Here is a 22,285-nt window from a genome sequence, read left to right as displayed (position 1 = left end):
GAGAGTAAAACCCATATGGAGATGGGAATACCAGACAATCTCTACAACAACCAGGACAGAACAATGGATCTCCTCCTGCTCAACTGACAGTTAATTCCTTTCAAAATATTTAACTGAAACAGCCCCTTCCACAGAGAGTAGCATAGTGGTTAACGTTGCTGCCTCAAATGTTCAGAGCACTGTCACTGTGTGGAGTTTTCACGTTCTCCCTGTGTCCATGCTGTATAAGTTCGACTTGATTGTTTTTTCAATTAAAATTTTAAAAAAAGTTCAGAGTTCTACTACTAGCAAGATCATTGTGCAGAGTTTCGACATTCCCCCTGTGTCCATGTAGGTGTTTCTCTAATTATTCTCCCACATCCCAAAGAAATGTGCTTCTAAATAAGTCTCATATGAGTGAGTATGCCCTGTTATGGTTTGGCATCTTGTCCAGGCTTGGTTCAAACCTTTTACCAAATTCTGCTGGTATTGCTGAACTGGACAATGCAAGTTTGGTAATGGATACATTGATGGACATCATCCATCCATCATACTACATCATAAAACTCTTTACATGCCAAATATAAAATACTTGTGAAGATATAACTGTGCAACACGTCCATCATCTTCTTCTGCATGCTTCTCTTACTAGAAAATGAGAAAAAGGTTACCTGTCTCAATACTGTAGCAGTATGTTTGCTGAAACAGCACAATACAGAAACCCAAACACAGTACATCAAAGAGATAGAAAGAATGTTTAAAAATATTCACAATTGGACAACCAAATGAGAATACAGTCTGTATTTTATTCAAAGCCCCACCATTTTTTTGTTGATCTTTAAATCAACAAAAATAACAAAGAACAGGAGGTATCAGTTTTTTATTAAATTCTCATAAGTACTCACATTTTCCAAAACCTCCATCAAGATTTAAACTATAAACAATGTCTTTCACTAAATGATGGTGTGAACTCAATGACAGCTTTGTAATTCTATTACATGCCACATGCAAGATTCTGATCCCGCCACCTAATCGCTTAACAGGTGTAGCACATGCATTGCAACACCAGTTTGACTCACCATCTTGAAATTATTTACTGATTTCTGTTATCTACTGAAGCCAACAAGGAGAGAAAACAATTAGTCTGAGTTACCTGATAATTATGTGTGGCTGAAGCAGCAGACAGATTTTAATCAGGTGCTGAAAAGACAGAAGCAATGGCTGCTGGTAGCTGCCAATGCTGAAACAATTCCTTGGTTTCTCAGAAAAAAAGCTTCAATGCCCTTAACTTGCATTGTTTTCATTTTTATTCACACACATAGGTCTTGATCAAAGCCACCTGGATAAACCTTTTTAACTAAAGATGTAAATAAAACACACTTTATCATCAACAAGTCAGACTTGTGTCACACTTTCTTTTCATTTTACTCAGTCTTACAACACTTTATGGGAAAAATGGAATTCTATTAAGGTGCAAGGCATAATAAATTCTTCACCTGTACAAAATCTTTTGTCCTCCAGGCACCCTGAACATCACAAGAATTACTTTGGCTCCAAACAAAGCAGAGCATGATACACAGTAAAAGGAACAGCAAGAACACTTGGAACTCCTCCAGCTATCTGTACAGCCACCTGGCTCGCACGTACACTACTTAGAAGATTGTGATTGTCAACCTAAGAATGTTAAAAGAAAATAAATATTCTGTGACAATACCCATCATCTACTTTGCTAGGTTGCCCCTTTCTGTCCACTCTTGTCAATTTGGTCTCATAATGATTCCGATACACCTGTCTACTCAGACTTATTTTGGGGAAAAAAAAAGGTCTGTAGAAAAATACTTCATCATGAATAGCAAATCATTTTTGGTCAGTGCTTAATCTCAGGATGCTGCTGCACTGTTTACCAGTATGCAACACTCACATCTAAGAAAAACAAAATGAAACATAAGCTCCTCAGATGAAAGGTATTGACACGGCACTAGCTAAACGTATTTAACTTACTCTAGGCTCCTACTTCATCTATTTGCCTTTATTACATCTTAATATTGGCTGGTTGTGGACATCAGTCAGTCCCATCAATTTTGTAAAATATTTTCTCCAGCAGAACAATATCCATGTATGTAATACAGTCTTGTTTAGTGTTATGCATAAGTAAGAGTTTTCCTGTATTCTGTACAACTGACAATACTACTTCTACTAGTATCCCTACATAAAAAGAACTGTCTTGATATGTCGTAATACTCCATCAGGTTTAGGCTTTTTTTTACTGCAGTATTAAAGTTTGTTATAGCTATGTACACAATGGAATATTTTTGCATTTCAAAGGAATCAATGTAGTACTAGGTTGTTGTACCGTGTTAGCCATTATGAATGTAGAGAAAAGCCAAGCAAAATGACACCTTTTATTGGCTAACTAAAAAGATTACAGTATGCAAGCTTTCGAGGCAACTCAGGCCCCTTCTTCAGGCAAGATGTCTGAAGAAGGGGCCTGAGTTGCCTCAACTTGCATACTCTTTAGTTAGCCAATAAAAGGTGTCATTTTGCTTGGCTTTTCTCTAAAGGAATCAATGAAATAGGTGAACTCATAATAAAAAGTGAAAGGAAAAAATTCACATTAATATATCAGAATACAGGCATTATCATGTATTTGCGGATACCAGTGGAATTTTGGATTATCTGGAATCTGGCACAAACTACCACGCCATGCAGTTAAAGCAGAAACCTTGACAACCTTTAAGAATGATCTCTATGACATGTTGGGACAACTTAGCTATTAGCCAAACAAACAAGAATGATGGACTGAATGGTTTTCTCTTGTTTGTCAAATTTCTTATGTAACTGCAAAGTTGTTAGTGTGGTAGCCTTAAGGATTCGTCATTCTAGGTTTGAATCCTCCATTTGGTCACTGTGAAAGTGGCATTTGTATATCTTCCCTCAGGCCAGGGCACTCCCACTGTCCTCCTACAACCCAAACATATGCACATTAAGTTGACTGGAAATTCATAATAGTCCTTATACTGTATAAGTTTGCTTGTGAGTGAACCCTGTGATGGACTCCATCGTGCCAGGCAGCTGGTTCTAGGAGTTTTGCTGCCCTAGGCGAAATTATAAAAGGCGCCTTGCCACCCCCTTTGCTTTGAAAGGAATCATCACTGTCAGACATGTACATTGAGACCTGGAAACAGGACTGGGGACAGTGAAGTATTTAGGACCTCGAATTCATAAATTGAGAATGTTGAGTTACAGAAACACCTGCTTACAAGACTCTCTCAGAAAAATATCCTCCTGAGGGGTGCTCTTTCAGAAAATAGGGGCTGTATTAGTAGTCTTTATTTATTGCTTTCTTCTTTAGAGAAACACTTAAATTATTGCTAAAACTATGGTTTAATTTCGATAGTTAAGTTAGTTAGTTTAATCCACCAGCTAAACATATACATATACACACACACACATATATATAAATATATATATATACATATATTAACTAAGACATTACCGTAACATATACATGCCATTTAAATTACGTAAATAAATTGAAAACTTTCAGTGAATGTATAATGATTATCCTTAAATACGAATCTTTACCCATAATTCCTATTTACCATAACCTCATGTAGTATGTAAATAATGCAACCTACCTATCGAGAAAAAACTGCTTAAGCCTGCCCAGGGTGAATCTCACACATGGTGGTGAGCAACAGAAGTTGATATTTGCTAAGTTTTAATGTATGTGCATTTGGGAGACGATTATAGTTTGGGATAAATTAGCTTTTAGCAGGTCACTCAAGAGCTACTGTCCTGTTGCCGTTTTGACCATTTAATTTTATGTCTCTTCTGTTCTACAGTTTGAAGATTATTATTATTGGTATCATCATCATTGTTGTTGTTGTTCGTGTTATTGTAGGACTGTGTAGGTCATCGGACGTTAAACATCGCTAGTATGTGAAAATAATATAAAAACAATATAATTAGACATTCGATTTGAGTCCGAATGTTCGTAGGTCTGTATTGTTTAAAAAAAATGTGTCTCCCGGGGATGTTTCTAGGCAACAGGCTGTGCTGTGCATAGTGTAGACAGAGCAGGTGCCGCTGAGGCGCTCAACATAAACACGTTCCGGTCTGGTCCGGTCAAATTTGTCTGAACAAAATAAAGATAGGAATTTCCACATGGGGCTGCAGTAATGAACCCTGGCCACTAGAGAGAGACCTAGGTGCTTGCCTAGACCACATATGTCCAGAAATGGCCTTGTTGCCAGGATATTCTCCACTTCCCAAAACCTCCTGAATTGGCTTAAGCAGCTTACAGAATATAATGCTATGTTACCTCTGAATTCATAAAAAACAGATCTCAATATGTACATTTTCAAGAAGTTCTTCATTGTTAACAAAGTACAGTCAACTATCCACCTTCCTTGTCCAATTTGGGGTCATGCAAGCTGGTGAAAGTAAAGTACACATAGAAAAATGTAGATGTGTGGAGAGTGAGCAAACTCTACACAGTGAGAAACTGGACCTGCTATTCAGGCCCAGTCTCTAGGAGATAAGGGCAGGAGTGTTACTCACTGCATACTACCTAGAAGAACAAGCAGCACTGCACCATTTTATCAGCATCATCCGTCTATTTCTATTAATTTCCCAACTTGCACATCCAGCATCACATACATTATAAATACAACTAAGACTTGGTTACCACAGAAATTAGTTTAAAGATTGTATTAAAAATTAATTAAACACAACCATTTTCATAAACCAGCTGAAAGAAGATGGACAGATGTATCATGTAAATAATGGATATAGGGAAAATTTTTGGGACAACAACTACTGAAAGAAGATACAGCCAAAAGAAGTCTGGAAAGCAAACTATAAAAATAAAAATAAAAAAGGAGCATAAAGGGAAAAAAATCAAAAATTATTCAGTTAATTAGCATACCATAAGCAGATTACTAAGTGAAGCATTACAGAGAGAGGGACAGCGAGAAAGAAAAATGTAGAAAGGGGAATGACTAAGCAGGACACCATTGATTATTACAATGGAAAAGCCTTAAGCAATGGTCGAGCACATAAATTGTTGTTCTGTTTTTTATTATTCTTATTAGTAATTTATGAAAAATCACAGCCTTGATTAGAAGGATAATTGCCAACCAGAACCTAGGCTAATTTCACAGACAATCATTTCTGCTTACAGATCAAGCTTTCTTTTGTTGAAAAGTTTCAGCAGTTCAGTGTGATATTAGCTGCAATGGACAGCTGTGAAAGTATTGCAATTGAAGTGCAAAGTAGTTCTCCCCAATGGGATCATTGTTTGTCACTTCATATTCGTGAATACTGTACGGACCCAACTGCCAAAAACTTTTAATATATGACATTCAAATGAATAGAAAAAGGTGAGAAACATACTTTTTGATTTTGTTTAGAAGAAGACTGCTTTACCCATAATCACCTGGCTTCCTAATATAAAACGTGAGCCTCTTGTTAGTAAGCACTTTTAGGACTTGCATTACAAAGAGTTTGTCTAATGTGCAGAATTTGCCAAGGCTTCAGTTTTAGTCTTGGCAGACATTAGATTAGAATGACAGCGAAGGATAAGATTCATACTTTAAGCACAGCTGTTGAAAGACTTTATCATCGAAATTATAAAAGAACATACAAAATTAACATTTCAGAATTAAATTGGTGAGGTCAGCTGCTGCCATTGAAGATGAGGGGTGAATCCTGAAGTTTACAAGTAAATTGTCAATGAAAGAGTGTTGCACTGTAAATAATAATTATCCTTGAAATTGCTAATTTAAAAGAATGTAAATACATTTTTTCATGCAATTAGCAAGTAATTGAAACAAAATTAAAATTTGCTTGCTTCCTAATGCATTTCTGAGTGATTTGAAAGAAAGAAATGTATTGAAATATCAGAGTAGATGTAGCATTTCAGTGGGCTGGAAGTTCACAGTTACAGAAAGGCAATGCCTTCATTATGGTAGCAAGTAAAAACTTTTTGAAGAAAAGAAATTACATTTTCTCATCAGTACACTGACTGTACACAGACAAAATCTGCACACTTTTTAATTGAACACATTAAAACTAGAAAAATTTCAAACCGTGGCAACATGCTTCAGGAGAAACTCTGGATTGAGAAAAAAAAAAAAACTTATTGAATTAGCTGATTTTTAAATATGAGGCCTCATTGAAATAAGGTGAATTAAAAACCAGGGCCCTTAATTATGATCAATCATTTAATATCTGCATCTGGAGTTTGAGAATGGTGGTGCTGCCTTGCTAGTATGCAGCCACCCAGAACACAACCAGCCACTACTACTAATGGATATTCTCCAACCCATCTGTGAACGGTTTCGACTGGTTACCCACACAGCCTCTTTTAGACATCTGTTTTCTCCATTCAGTGCTCTGAATTAGGCTGCCAAATGAAAGCAAGCCAGAGAATGGGGTCTTACCAAACCATACCTGAACAGTTGGAACTGACAGAGAGTCTAACCCTAACCTACCACTTATTGACCTAGTTAGGGTAACCGGTTTTGTCTGCCCCATAATACACATTCAAATCTACTTTATACTATATGCTTTTTGGGGAATTAAATGCACAGGGAAAAAAAATCATTCAGAACAGAAATGCACCAAAAAGGCCTGTTTTCACACACACATATATAATTCTAGCTTTGTAACCTGGGTTGTAATCTAAGCAATCAAAATAGACATTAGCATTAACGTTTACAGTATGCAATGTATATGTTTGTTACATACTAAAAATGTTTGAGATGTGCTATCTTTTTGGCATGACAGACACATAATCAAATGGACACACAGACATTTATACTCATATATACATATGTAACACTTCGGCAAGCATCCCTGACACACACACTACTCGCCGTTGTAAGGAGGGGGGCAGAACGCACCCCAAGAAGACACGGACGCTCCTCCAAAACCCCTCTTAAACGGTGATACAATGGGAAACAAATAACAGTTTTGCCCGATCAGCTGCTGCTGCTGCTGCCGTGCTGCGCAATCTGCATTTCGTGCGGCGCTTCAAACATTTAAAAGCCTGTACAGCAGCTGTCCTATTGTTTTACTGCCTTGTCTCTCTTCTCCCCCAGACATCCTCAAACAATATTCAATCTCTTTTCGCTGTTCCGTTATTTCACCGAGTAATAGTTTCCGTTTGTTTGTGTTAATGCGATCTTTACTATAATTTTTTATTGACTTTCGAATTTTCCCACTTCCATTATCTCTAACCTGTTCTGCATGTGTATCGCGCCAACATTTTGAAATTCTTTACGACGTTCTAATTTGTCTTGTTCCGGCCCCGAATTGTTAAGAGATGAGAGCATAGGAAGTGTGTCTGCCAAAAGCATTCCAACAACTGAGAGGTTAGATGACCGTGGTCTTGTTTGAATATGTTTGCAAGTAGGGCGTGACTTGCAAAATTCATCATCTCATGGGACTTGATTCCAAAGTTTGTAAGTATGACGTGTTCTTGACTGACTCGTGTGAAAGTCTCTCTCTTCAAAAGATCGTGTCTCATTGCAGGAAAAAAAGTCTTGTGTTGTCCCAAGATATTTTTTTTATAATAGAGAGATATTTATATACAGTAATCTCTTGCCATATCGCGCTTCGACTTTTGCGGCTTCACTCTATCGCGGATTTTAAATGTAAGCATATGTAAATATATATCACGGATTATTTTAATTTATGGTACATGCTTCCTCAGTTTGTTTGCCCAGTTGATTTCATACAAGGGACGCTATTAGCGGATGGCTTAGAAGCTGCCCAATCAGAGCACGTATTACATATTAAATAAAACTCCTCAATGATATGCTTCAGGCGCGGTGCTTGATTGTTTGCTTTTCTTGGTCTCTCACCCTCTCTGACATTCTCTACGCCTGACGGAGGGGCTGTTTGCACAGAGGACACAGACGCTCCTCTACAAAATGCCGCTTTATCACGTGCTTCTGTATACTTAAAAGCACGTATTGATTTTTTGATTGTTTGCTTTTCTTATCTCGCGCTCTCTCTATCTCTCTGACATTTTCTGCTCCTGATGGTGCTCCTTTGAAGAGAAGATATGTTTGCATTCTTTTAATTGTGAGAAAGAACTGCCATCTGTCTTGTGATGGAGCACAGTTTAAACTTTTGACTAAAGGGTGTTATTTCATGTCTAGAGGGTTCTAACAATGTTAACAGTGTGGGAGAGTTTATAAGGGCTTAAAATATATAAAAATAACCATACAAACATATGGTTTCTACTTCGCGGATTTTCACCTATCGCGGGGGGAGTCTGGAACGCAACCCCCGCGATCGAGGAGGGATTACTGTATATGTATATAATATATACATATATATTCACACACATCTATATATGCATGTGTGTGTATATATATATATATATATATATATATATATACACACACACACACACACATATATATACATACACATAGATTCATTTACACAAACACACACATACAGTGCATCCGGAAAGTATTCACAGTGCATCACTTTTTCCACATTTTCTTATGTTACAGCCTTATTCCAAAATGGATTAAATTCATGTAATTTCTCAGTTATTTTATTTTTAATAAATTTGCAAAAATCTCAAGTAAACTTTTTTCATGTTGTCATTATGGAGTGTTGTGTGTAGAATTCTGAGGAAAAAAATGAATTTAATCCATTTTGGAATAAGGCTATAACATAACAAAATATGGAAAAAGTGATGCGCAGTGAATACTTTCCGGATGCACTGTACATATATACGCAATATATATATGTTTTAGATAGATGGATGGATGGAGCAGTAAATAGCACATCTGATGGCACAGCAGTTAGTAATGCTGCAACACAGCACCAGATTCCTGAGTTTAATTCCACTCATGTTTTCTCCATGTTTGCATGGGCTTGTCTCCAAGTACTATACTTTGATTTTCCTCCTACATCCCAAAGACTTACAACTTATGTTAATGATGATTCTAAATTGGCTTCATATGAGTGAATGAAGACGCATGCTGATTCTGATGCTTTTGTTAGGCTTCACTTGCAACAAATTAAGTAGGAATAATAATATATGGTTATTTCTTTTAATCAATTAATTTTGCTTCCGTATGTAGAGTATTTACTAAAGTACACACAACACAGTAAAAAAAACTACCCATTCCCCACCACAGAAGGATCACAAAAAATACATTTATGTTCGTCTTTGTTTTCAGTCTTCAGGCAGCAGACGTGTGATAATCAAAGAAAATAAACAACTACAAATCATATTATGTGCCGACACCTTGACTAAAAAAATATTTTCCCGTACCCTTCTTGTTCTGTCCTCTTTGCTTCTCAGTCAAGCAGCCTACAGGCACACAGAGCTGTGGGTATTTTTTTTATATCTGCTACCTTTGTGGTACTTCGCTCGGAGATCTTTTTTAAGAAATGCACACATCCTCATGATAAGAAATCACTGCTTAAATGCATCAAGACTCCATGTGGCCATAAAAAACTATACGCGGACATGAACAGTTACAGTAAGAACTGGTATGATACAGTTAGGTCTTTGTATACGTCCATTCAAAGATTACGCCTATGGTATCAACGAGAGGATGTATTTTATTAGTTGTGTAGTTCATTGTACACCAGTGAAACATGGCATACTGTGCCTCAGTTTTGCTTTATTTTTTGGCATAAAGGAAAAAGAAGTATGAAAACGAACAGGAAATTATTAGAATCATATGGTCACGTGTGTACAAATGGACATTTAGAAATGGCTAAACAAGTATGACTGATGAATAACAACCTGGGCACCAATCCACACAAACTACTGAAGTCTTTTGCTAGAGACTGAGAGCAAAGGGAAGGAGTCCATAAATGGCTTGCCAAAATGGCAAAAAGGACATATAAGCTAGAGCGCTCCACATTGTAATTTTAATAAAGCAATTTGTGTATACTTTTATTTATGTTTGAAATTGTTTGGAGTTTCTTTCTTTTTTTAACTTTTTAGCCATGTCTGAGTTTTGGCCAGGATGCTGCAGTTTTCTCTCTCATATCCCAAAGGTTAGATTTAACTGCAGTTCAAAATCAGGCCCATGTCACACTCTTTACCTTTCAATGAATTGGCAGCCCCTCCAAGGATTGTTTGATGGATACTTGAAATTCTACATATTACGGTTGAAACATAGTTTACAGAAAATGAAGCACCTCAGGAGGAGTTTTGCATAATTCTTAATTGATACTAACATTCATGGAATTTTTTTTTACAGTAAAGTCCATGAATTTATCATTTCTTGACTGAAAATGTGTTTGTAACAAGCTAAGACTGCCTGTGTACTGGATTTCTGAAATCTGGTAAAGTCGCATCATGACTCCTGCTGATCTTGGTGTATACAGTACTATAAGCTTGACATAATAAAAGGCAGCCCTTTCACACTTGTGGATCTTGACTATACTAGAAAAAAGGCTCTAAAACACTGCTGCTGTCAGTTATTAAGTCAACTGGTCCAGTACACCCACTTCTAAACCTGATTCACCCATGGAAGTGTTTTAATTTAACACCATCCGTCAAGAGTAAACTACAAACATCTACGTGCTTTAAGTCCAGTTATTGTTTTGAAACTAGTTTTATACTTACTTTGTATATTTTTCACATAAAGTAAAACTCTTGGCAACTTTACATGGCTTTTGCAACCCAGTATCCTACAATGCTAGCCAAGCTTGAAAACTTTAAATACTGTGTCCCACAAATGGCTGGGTCTGGACTGCCACATTGATTCTGCACCATTCCTATGAATGGTAATACTTGTTCTGCCTCCTTCATGGCTCGTGCATCTGGCCTGTGCAAAGTCAGTCAGCATTGAAGGCAGTGCACCAGGCGCTCAGCTGTATAAATAAAGAAAGCAGATTGAGCTTGTCTCCTATTTCCATTAACCGCACAGATCATTGCTTGATCATTGTTCCCTACAGACTATAAAGATAGCCAAAAAAATGCCACATATTCAGGCTAAAAACTTGGAGCTAAGATGTAACAATTTAATGCATGACACGTAGATTGACTACCATTTTATAAATAGTCAATTCTGCACACTGGCACGGACTGCAAATGCCAATTACGGTCTCTTTTCTCTAAATCCTTAATGCCTTGTTTGTAGCAAATCGTCCCGATGAAAGACTAAAAATGATCAGCCTGTGAGGTAAAAAGAAGCAAATGAGAAATTAAATCTCTTGTATAAGACTATTACCAATCCAACCCCGAGGCAAGCATAATGAGCTGCTTTTGGAAGCATTTCACATTTTTTGGTTTACTAGCTTGAGTGCCTACCTGCCACTGAAAAATAAAATTAAAACAACACGATATTCATATTGGTGCTATTAAAAAGTCATTGGGAGTTGTGTTTGTGTCTCCATCCATGAAAATGATATTTGAGGAGAATCTTGCAAAAAGCTTATTTTCATTATAGTATGTAAGCTAGGTATTCGGGGAAGAGGCATAATATGCAGATGTCTTTATTGTACATATAAACATCCAAAAGTGAGCATCGAAATATTTTTCTTCCATGCCCATTTTAGCACATTTTTATTTTGTGTAATTATGACATTAGGCATACAGTATGTATTTACAATTACCAACTGTAAGCTTTTTTGAGGAAGGGCATCAGAAAATATCTTTGGAACATGGGGGCTGATTATTTTCCCCTTGCGACACTGTGTCACAGGCACAGATTCTGCTTAATGGAAGACCCCAGACAAGAACAGAGCCCTCATTCTCACCCTACCCCTTTCTCCATATGACAAGTGCTGATCAGATGTACCCATCTTGTGCCATCCAACATTACTTCATACGGATGAGTCATACCCTCCTTTTACTAGGTTTAGCCTGAAAACAAAACAGAAAAATTAATGCTGAAGGAGAAGACACACTTCTGGGCAACTGCAATTTGATAATTAAACATGCCCCAGTGGCACGAAGGGCGTGATTTGCAGATTCCAGATCTGCCTCAATTGCTTAAAGCAAAATTTCTGCTGGTATTCATGAATGAACAAAACCTATTGGTATTACTCATAAAGCTCCCTACTCCCCTGTCTCCCACCTACTTCAAGCAAAAGAAACCCATTATCATTACTTCTTTGTTTTTTTGTGATTTGTTGCCAAACTCTCTAATTAGTTTTTGTCTGTGTTTATTCTGTCTTCATAAAAAGAGAAAAAAGGAAAGCACACATACTCTCAACTGACACCCATACATGACTCCCACAATCAATGTGAAGAGTTCCAGGCCTTCTTGACAACATCCCTTAAAGCTCTGGAGAGGGGGGTTATATGATAGCCACCAAAGCACTCATCAAAAAATACACATTTTAAGAAGAAAAACATGATTCACATTCTTATGATGTTGGAAAAATACATTTTCTTCTTAAGATTATGCAGTATAACTGGAGACAAATGTAAATATTAACAGCGCGTTCATTATTTTATTTGTGTAGCCGTACACCTCTGTTTAGCATAACTATTAGAGTACGTATGATTTATGTAGCAGCTAGTGCACAGTGTACAGCCAAGACAGCCCAGGCCAATTGTATAACCCACCTGTCAGCAGAATATGGTGCAGTGAAAACTTAAAACAAAGTGTGTGGTCAATGGACACTACGTTTATATGAACTGCAAACCAATCAGATACAAGTAATTGACAGGAGGTCCAGCGCTTTTAGCCCAAAGTCCATGTTTCAGTTAAAGTGCTGGTGAAGGCATTCTGAGCAGCACAAGTCATTCACAGAGCCACCAGGCTGAAACTTGTGCTTACTTTAGTCAAGTGCTTTTTCTGGGGGAAACCTTTTCGTGCCTGTTTTTTTGAGTAATCAGAGAAGGATTTATGCAAGAAAAATGGTAGCAGTAAATCTTGCTAATATCAGCTGCAATGGACTAATATCTCAGAAGAATTGGCCTTGTTGCCAATACTATTGGAATAGGATCCAGACCTTCAAAACTCAGAAATGGATTTAGGATTCGGAATATGGATGTTATATTGGTAAGTCCTTTATAGCTATTGGCACAAGATCTCTAAATTCAAAGTAATTATTTGTTTTGAATCTGACTACTCCATTAACTCACATGTCACCTACTGAAAGTTAAATGTGATTATGAATGGGCAATCTCCAAAATCCCCCACAAATGCCACTATAAGATAGAACAAGAACAAAAAAACATAACACACATGTCAAAGTACCAATGTTCTTTTTGCCAAAATTTTGTTTTTGTATTAATTTACCACACTTAACACTTCCACATGCATAACCAGTGCAAATGTGACCATATTCTTAAGTCCCAGAATGAAATACAAGAATTTTCTCCTGATGTAATCTATAATGGGTCACAATATTATTCACTGGGCAAGTTTGAGTATGGATCTTGTTAAATAAATATTAAAGGAAGATTTTTCCATCTGTCATGTGATTGCCCGTGAACTGCTGGGACTAGAACCTTGATCTTGGTCTTAACTGAAAGCGTATAATCCAAAATGATCCGGAAATGCAAAAACCTTTAGTTAGCCACTCCACTAGTGGCCAGAAAAGGTTATTGTAATTACAGCAAGGTCTCTGCAAGCCCTCGGCAGAAAGAAAAGGAACAGCAACAACATCAGCTGAGTGTTAAGCAAATAACAGCAGATGATTAAGTGATGAAAAATGACAATACGAAAGCAAGAAGTAATCCTAAATATAGCCTAATATGTCACTATTTGTGAATATAAAGTGGGCTTACACTTACGTACTTTCAATGATTTTTCATAAGTCCACTGGTAATTACTTTGTAACCAAGTTGAAATTCTTACTTCACCTAAGAAGTCTGACCATGGGAGTTGAAAGGACATTTGTTCAGTAATTCAAGCATCTATCTGATTCTGATATGCTTCCATGTCAATTGATCAGCAGTTTCTTTTGTAGGGTGGCAGAATGAATGTCAGAAATAGCCTGCTTGACTCAGAAGCAATCAGCAATTATTAAATAGCTCTAAAACAAGCCTTTATGGTATGTATTTTATACATCTTATATTGCTTTATTCAGGTGATAACAAAACCATTAAACCAACTTTCTTTATTTTTGTTCAAGCCAAAAGAACATTGCTTGAAGATGTCTGGGAAATATGTAAGAAGTTGTTTTCTCATGTTCACTTCTCCAGTGCATATTTTGACCCATACTGTGATGCACATTGTTTCGAGTCATAGTTGGGGTTCAATGTCTTTTTATTTTTTAATCATTGATTCAGTGCAAAGAAATGAACAAAAAACTTTGCAGAGCATCTGAGCAGCTCACAAACACAGTGTCTTTTAGGCACGCAACACAAAGGCCATAATACAGAACGAAACACAACTAAAACACAAAAATACATGGTGACAGTAAAGTAGATTGCCAAATAATTGACCCTTCTGAAAAGTTACATTAGCAATGTGTTCACTATCAAGATGTATGTTTTAATGTTGAAAACAAAAGAATGTGTTGCCAAAATAGAAAAGTGCAGCTTGCTATATAAGCCAATACAGGATTGTCCAGATCTAATTATGCAGATCCAGATCGTCTGGATTACTTTAATTTATGCTGGGACAATTCCAGTTTGGTGCGAAGACGATTCTTCGTGTCGTCAGTTCGCAGACTTCTCGATGGTCCAGGATTTTTCAGGTGATTTTCTATGTAATAAACTTAAGTTATAGCGTAATGAAAATTGCATAATTAGATCTGGACCACCCTAAAGAAATAATACAAACATTCTAACTTCTGAAGTAACTGAAAAAAGTAACAATTTAAAAACACCTTCACCTTGGTTTCTATTTGCATTTTATTTTTGGACCACTGGTCCGTGTGTTTCACTAGTAATGGAAAAAACACCATATGCAGATTCGTGATTACACACATTTGATCAGCACTATATATGCATGTTGAATGATCTCCTTTAAATAAGCATGACACACTTGCCATGCTGACTGCGTGCACCTTTTTGTTCACAATGTTTGAAAACAGGCTGCCCTGAGGGTCACGTATCATGATGCCGTCCATAGTCCAGAGGATTTTTATTATTGCATAAATGCACACATTGGTGGTTCCTAAAGTGCTCACTTTCCTCAGATTTCTCTGTCCCTCCTCTGACAGGTCATGTAAGAGTCTTCTGCTTTAAAGCCGAGTCTCACCTTTGACCCTGCAATGGTTAAGACAGATGTGTGTACTGCCCTTCCAAAAGGCAGTGTTCTCCTGACCTTTTTCTGTGCAACAAACGAAAAGATTTTAATATTTTTCCGTTTTCTTGGAGGACCAAAAAGGAAAGAAAATGTTTGAAGTTCTTAAGTGTTTGAGAAAGTGATAACTAGGAAGTTGGCTTCCTCCACTCAGTCAAAGGTCAGGAAGTGGAAAAGAGTCTGTTCAAAAATACAAAAAAAACAAAAAAAACAAATCATCTTTCGTTCAATCTTGGAGGCCTTATTTGTCAGAGGGAAGACAGTTTATTTTTTGTTGTTAGTGAAGGTTTGTTCTATTCAAAGAATTAGCTTTTCAACTATTAATCCATTTTTGAAAGCACTTGATCCAAAGGAAAGGAGTTTATTTTTTTTCCTGACATGACTTTAGATTGCAGCATATTCAAAATATAATAAAATAACATTCTCAAACCCACATAAGTCAATTCAGAGTCGAGACAAGAGTCTATCCTGGTAGCTTTCATTTCAGAAACCAGTCTTGAACCGTGCCCTAGTCCACTGTGGGCACACTCTGCTCACCAGTGTCCCCAAAGGGCTAATCCAGAAATGCTAATCAAATTATGATGCATGTTTCTTGAAAAGTGGGAGGAAAATGGGAGTAGCCAGAGAAAAGCACATGCAGACATGGGCACAATGTTCTGAATTCACAGCCACTTTCTAATGGCTAATGTTAAACATAATTCAAATACAAAGCACAAGTACAAGCTACTGTCACATGCACAGAGTAAAGTGAAATTCTGAATAACATGGAGCATGTCGCCACATACTGGCACCATGATCAGCAAGTACTACTAACCAAACACAGACTTTATCTTGTAATCTCTGGATTCCAAATTCCATTACCAAATTCAACTGAAATAAGTGCCAAGAGAAAAGTGTGTTGTGTCCTTCAGCAGTAGACTACACGTATACATCCAAATTTGAAGCAGTCAGTGAGCATTTTAAATAGGGCAACTTGGCCACTACCACCAAATGACAAATGGTATTTCCATTCAATATTTGCTTTGTCCTAGACAGAGTATGACAAATGTGTTTATTCAGCGGCATACAGGTGGCCTATGGCTATTATACTGTTATGCATTTGCTCAGACTTGTCATAAGAAAGAAAAACAACTGTATTTTACAAACACACACACGTATATGTCTGTGTGTTTAAACTGCATTGCAAAGGATGTAAGCAAAAATCATTAATTAATATCCATAGCCTTCATAATACTTAAAGAAACAAATCTGCCATTAGTGACTTTAAAGCTTCACAAATTGTTGAGATTCAAACATGAAAAAAGGCATCTTGTTCCATTTCTACAGGCCAATTGCTTCTTCCTCACAAACAGGTAAGAATAATTGTATATACTGTAATAACAAACAGTAGTCCTGCCGCCTCTCGTATCGTGATTTCACATTAACTTGAATGTGCTGGCCACGTGCTTGAGAATTTACAAAGTTCATTTATTTTGAATCGTGGATCCACTGGCAGTCGATGCAGGGCTACGGGTGAAAGCCTTGTTGCCTTGGATACCAACCCAAATACAAAACTATTTACATTCTGAGGACGCTTTCTCAGCAGTGTGTTGTTCTAAAAAGAGGGGAGTGTTCTCCTATATCAGCGTTCAATTTCTGATCTCAACATTAACAAAATGATCAGGCTCGGTGATGATGGGGACAAACAAAAGAATGTGAACAATACACCTCAAGCATTATGGTGCGCATTATAGCACAAAAACAATCTTTTTACTACATTACCTCTTTAATCATGTTTTAGATCAGGACAACGAGTCACTAGAAGAAGAACCCATGCACCCATTCTCATCCCTATTGATCACAATTAACAAGAGAAGATAGATCAATCGATTCTTAATCTTCAGGGATCATAAACAGACACTCTATTAGCTCAACTCCGTAACTAGGATTTATTACAGTGCGTTTAAATGGAAAAATTAATTTAAAATCAAAGTAAACTTTTTTTTAATCTTTTATTTTTTTAGCGCAAAGCAAGAAAAAAGATCTTCAAAGATCTGGAAATATTCAATGGTAAAGAAGCAGGAATCAATCAAATGTTGGGGGCAGAAAGGTATCAGGCAGTTATGATACATTAATTTTGTTTTATGCTTTGGATAATTCCTGCCTACATTTTAACTTGCTTACATCTTGGGAGTATGGCATGGTGATACAGTGATAAGTACTGCTGCCACAGGCCTAGAATCCTGGCCTGGCCGCTGTCTGTATGAAGGTTGCATTTAATCCTTATGTCTGTGTTAGCTTCTCTCTCTCACTTCAAAGCCATGGGTGTGTGCATCAGTTTGTCCTGTGAAGTATGGGATGGCATCTTTCTTAATGGAGCTGAATTTCAAATCTCACATTGATTTGTCAATAGATGCATGGATGCCTTGTAGGAAATTTATGTTTTATTTATTGATGCAAATAAAGTGAATGGTATGATGGTGAAATCATTAGTCCTTCCTCACTTTTCCTTAGAAACTATGGTTTTGCTCTCACATCACCAAAGTCATGCATGTTAGGTTAACTAGTTGTTCTAAATTGGCCCTGGGTTTTGGCTGTGAGCATGCCCAGTTAAGCTAATATCTAAACATTTTTATATAAGAAAAAAAAAAATAGTGCTCACATAAGAAGTAGCATCGGGGGATCCAGTATGAGCAGTTCCAATAATTTAATGAATAAATAAATTACAATACGCAGAAGATGAGTGCGGAGACTCTCATAGCAGCATCATATACGTGTCTGCACATGAAACTGCATCCTTATCGGCAAACGAAGACCGTAGATATGGCAATCCCTAGCTTCACCAAGGCAGAAAATATTTTACAGATGACAGGCTATCATGAAAGTGAAAATCAAACAAGTGGCAAATACACAGTCAAGTACCACCAGGTGTCGTTTCATTGCAACAAACACTGAACCAAAATAAGCAGGAAATTTCACAGCAGTGTGAAAAACAAATTTTTGACAATATTTCCAAAAACTTTTATGAAATTTCAGAACTTTTATGACATACCCAGCTGCCATTCAACATTGCGTTAAAAAGAATGACAATACCGCAGCGAGGAAGATGTAAGAAAGATGCAACACATGGCATCATGTAAACACACTGCATGACTGACCAGAATCAATTTAATCATTTTAACCAATGGCACATATGAAACAAAAACTGGTGTGCTTGAAGAGCGTGGCTCACAAGGCTTAGTTACAATCAATAGAAAAAGGAGATAAAAGAAAAAATACATATAAATATATGATTACATACACACATATAACTAAAGACTGTTTTATTAAATCTGATTATTAAAACTTGAATATTAAAGAATAAATCACAAAATAAGTTGACATTACATTGGTCACCCAGCCCCTTAGCTAATCTAAAATGTATCTGCCATTGTTTTTTCATAAACAGGATGAAAACTTTAAATCCTGTTGTATTTTGCAGAATCTATGTAGCCGGATCTGGCGACTTTATTCCCTTTTCTCCCTTCTTGATGATGGTACAGTCACATACTAAATGATTATGAGGCCTCTTATGTACAGAATGCATTGTACACAAGTAAATCCATACACAATGGGTCTTTTGGAGACAGCATGCAGTTAAAAAGAAGCCCCAATTAAAATTTACACAATTCCTCCATATGCTGATATTAAACAAAAGCAACCAAAAAAAAGTACATATTACAATGTGATGGTTAAAACACTTCAAATGTAAATATTCAATTCTTGATATAAAAAAACACAACATTCACTCTCTAATCAGAACAGTTTTGTTGGGACTTTGATATTACTTTCAAAAAAGAATCTGATCATGTGTCAGAGCTATAAGCACTTTTAACCTGTGCTAGGAACGTGTTGCATTGTGGAACTTGCTCAGCTGGTATTTTGATGTGTTGTCTGGCATATGCTGTCTCGCAAATGTAATTACATTATCAATATTTTTTGTATTACAAGGAAATTAATGCCAAAGCAATTTAATATGATGTACTGTAGCTGGCCTTTCTTCAAAAGATATATCTGCTTTGGCTTTTCACAACATTATGGCATCATTAACACTAGAATAACCAAAGCCTAAGAAAAAACTCGTAATCCTGGCCCACCTTAAATCCCTTCACACCTCTCCATCAGCATCTTTTGTGTTGTAAATGTGTCAATCAGCAAAAGCAGCAAGCAGCCTGATATCCCATCTCCCCTACCACCGCAGAAAGTTCACTCAGCTCAAGTCTGTTTACCTGCTTGCGAGTTGCCTGGAGTTGTATAGGGTAAATAATATATCATTATTTATTTAATACATGCATTTCATATGTGTGCCATGTCTACAACAATCTATGTAAACACATCGTTAAAACAGAAATTTTTCATGATTTAGTAATAATTGACAAAATGTAGACATGAAGTGTATAATGTGTGAAGCCTGAAGTCCAAATATAAAATAAACACTTTCACAAATGTTACAAGTACAACAAAATAAGTGCGCTTTTATTCAAGAATATAATTGCAGAAAAAGAACTTGCGTTAGGGTGCGACATTGACACGCCCTTAATACGACCACTTTGGTGGTGCAGTGGTAAGATCTGCTGACTTGTAATCAAGACGTTCATGGTTCAATCCCAGATTCCTCTATTTTGAGAAGTGAGCTACTCTTATTCTTACTATTATAGAATAAAACATACATTTGATTTGAGTCTGTAACAGCCGGTGTAAATTTATGGTACTTGTAAAGGTTGGCATTTTTTTTTTTTTTTATTCAGTTTTATTCTCTTAGTCACGTTCATGCTCACCCCGATCTGACAATGCTGTTTTCAAATAAAGATGTGCTATAACAGAGGTAAACTCAGATGAAGATGAGGGTTCTACATCAGAGAAAGAAAACAGAAGCCCTCCCTGCAAGAAACGTCCAGACACACATAAGAACAACGCAGCTGCACAAGGCACACAGGCGAAAGACGGCACCGTTTGGATGCAGCAAGAGGTCGGGCATCTTCCTGCCAGTCCATCTGCCCCACACCTGTCATTCAAACGAAACAGCGAGGCGTACAGAGCTCACCAAGATATCATGCAAAGTCCAGTTTGTGATTATATTCTGTGATGGTCTTTATATAAAAAAGACATTTATATGTTACAGTATATAAAAGCCAGATCGATTGGTATTTACCTTGATTATTTTATTATCTTCCTACAGTGTTAGTAGACTGCAGAGTATCCTCTGTTTGATCAACACGGGCATGCTCACAAAGTACATGTGTACTGAAGTGACTTTAGCAACATGTGGCCTGTAGATGAAGACCTCTAAATTAACATTTATTCAAACTACTTTTACAGAATGTAATTTCTCATTAAGACTCATGATGCAATGTATTTGTAACCACCTAACATAGTTTTGCAGTGATTGTTTAAATTGTGATCTCTGCTGTAAAGCAAAGTCTTCACCTAAAAATGATTATTATTACCGTACTTTTATTTTTCCTGGAAAGTCACAGTATTCCCACAGCAGCTCAGTTATAACAGCCACACTCAAAGACAGGAGAAGCTACTCACACCTTGAATTATGCAATATGTCTGCAACTAAACAGGGATTTACTGTTTGCAGAAAAGTCTTGTATCTTTTTTTTCCCCTGAGAGGAAGTTGCTTTTTATGTTACTTTCTTAATGAGCAAGCCTCTGAGAGAAAGAGTCTCAATAATCAAAAAATAAAATCTTATGTTCAAAAGGAAAAAAAAAAAAAAATCTCATCCATACAAGGCCATAGATACGTTTTCCTACCTGTCAGTAGAAGTAGGACGCCCATTTCGAGGTTTGTTTACTTGTGCATACACGGCTTCCACTGGCTGGTTGTCTTCTTGGGTGCTCGGCAGCCGACTATGTACAGACATGCTTTGGCCGCTGTCCAGCGAGGATTCAAAAGACCCAATGCCAGCATATGTTGGGTCATCATCTGACCCAAAGGTTCTATTGATGTCCTGGATTTCGGCATAATCTCGCTCCCGGGCTTGTCTCTCTCGGATTTCTCTTGTTTTCGCTTGGATGCTATGAACAAAGGAAAAAAAAGACGATGACAGATATTTAATAGAATTTAGAACAAAAGAAAACATTATTAGTGACATTTAATTTAGATTATATCAGCAACTTCAACTGAGTCACAAAAAAAGTCACACTTGACAATTTTTTTTTCATTTTAGAGGTTTCTGTGCTGTAAATAAATGATCCAATTTGACAAGGACATTAAAAAGTGATTAAATTAAAATATATCATGTTAGCTAATTTTCTTAATTTATACTTGATTCAATACACACTAAAGCCAGCACAATATCTAAAGGCTAAAATGATCATGCTGCTCCTTTTTGTACTGCAATATCTTACAGAAGATTCTATTCTCTCTTATTTACTTTAATTATCAATGAATAAAGCAAGCTTACACCAAAGTTGTAGTATCTTATTTTTCTTATCAGTTTTTAGTTGTGTATACACCGGATTATAAGCCATTCCATTTCTCCTCAGATTTTGTACCATGTACAGTATAGCAGAAAGAAACACTAACTCTACTCCACATAAAGAGTTCCCATACCCTATGCTTCTCAAGTCTGTATTTTTTTGCTCAAGGCCAAATCCTAAATTAGCCAATCCAGTTATTTATTACAAACAGTCTCTCCTTAAATGGATTACATTATGTCTAAGATATTCAACATAAACTTGAAAAAAAATTATTCTACATTTACTCCTTCAATATTTTAGACAAAGGGATCATAAGAACCGATCCCACTTGGATAGCAAACATGTAATATCCTCTTTAAACTTGACACTAGGATTATACAAACATGACTGAAATTCAACTGCTTGATTATTAACAAAAAAAAAAAAGATAAACATGGTTACAAAAAAGGTATGTGTAATACTATCCACAATTCCATTTAATAATAAAGAAGGACCACTGCAAAGAGAATGATACATCCTAAATCTTAACTATTTCAGGGCTGATGTTGACTTTTGTCAAACTTCAGGGGTAGAGGACGGTAATGGGCTGTAAACTGTGACAAAACTTGCCCTTATGTTTTAGTTCGACTCTCTTTGGTTGAAGGAAAGTTATGTAG

At 36.6% G+C, this 22,285-nt stretch overlaps 1 protein-coding gene across 5 annotated transcripts in view; it reads right to left on the bottom strand.

The window, feature by feature from the left end:
- The window catches only part of pard3aa (par-3 family cell polarity regulator alpha, a), a 900,153-nt gene that overhangs the window by 152,608 nt on the left and 725,260 nt on the right, over window positions 1–22,285 (bottom strand). For all 5 annotated transcript variants that reach the window (XM_039753567.1, XM_039753563.1, XM_039753564.1 and 2 more), the window contains one exon: window positions 20,961–21,224. In XM_039753567.1, the coding sequence (XP_039609501.1) occupies window positions 20,961–21,224 (264 nt within the window). The remainder of the gene's footprint in view (window positions 1–20,960; window positions 21,225–22,285) is intronic.

The sequence above is a fragment of the Polypterus senegalus genome, chromosome 5, assembly GCF_016835505.1.
Source record: "Polypterus senegalus isolate Bchr_013 chromosome 5, ASM1683550v1, whole genome shotgun sequence".
NCBI classification, from domain to species: Eukaryota; Metazoa; Chordata; class Cladistia; order Polypteriformes; family Polypteridae; genus Polypterus; species Polypterus senegalus.
The sequence above is the reverse complement of the archived record's forward strand: the minus strand, read 5'-3'. Positions and strand labels throughout refer to the sequence as shown.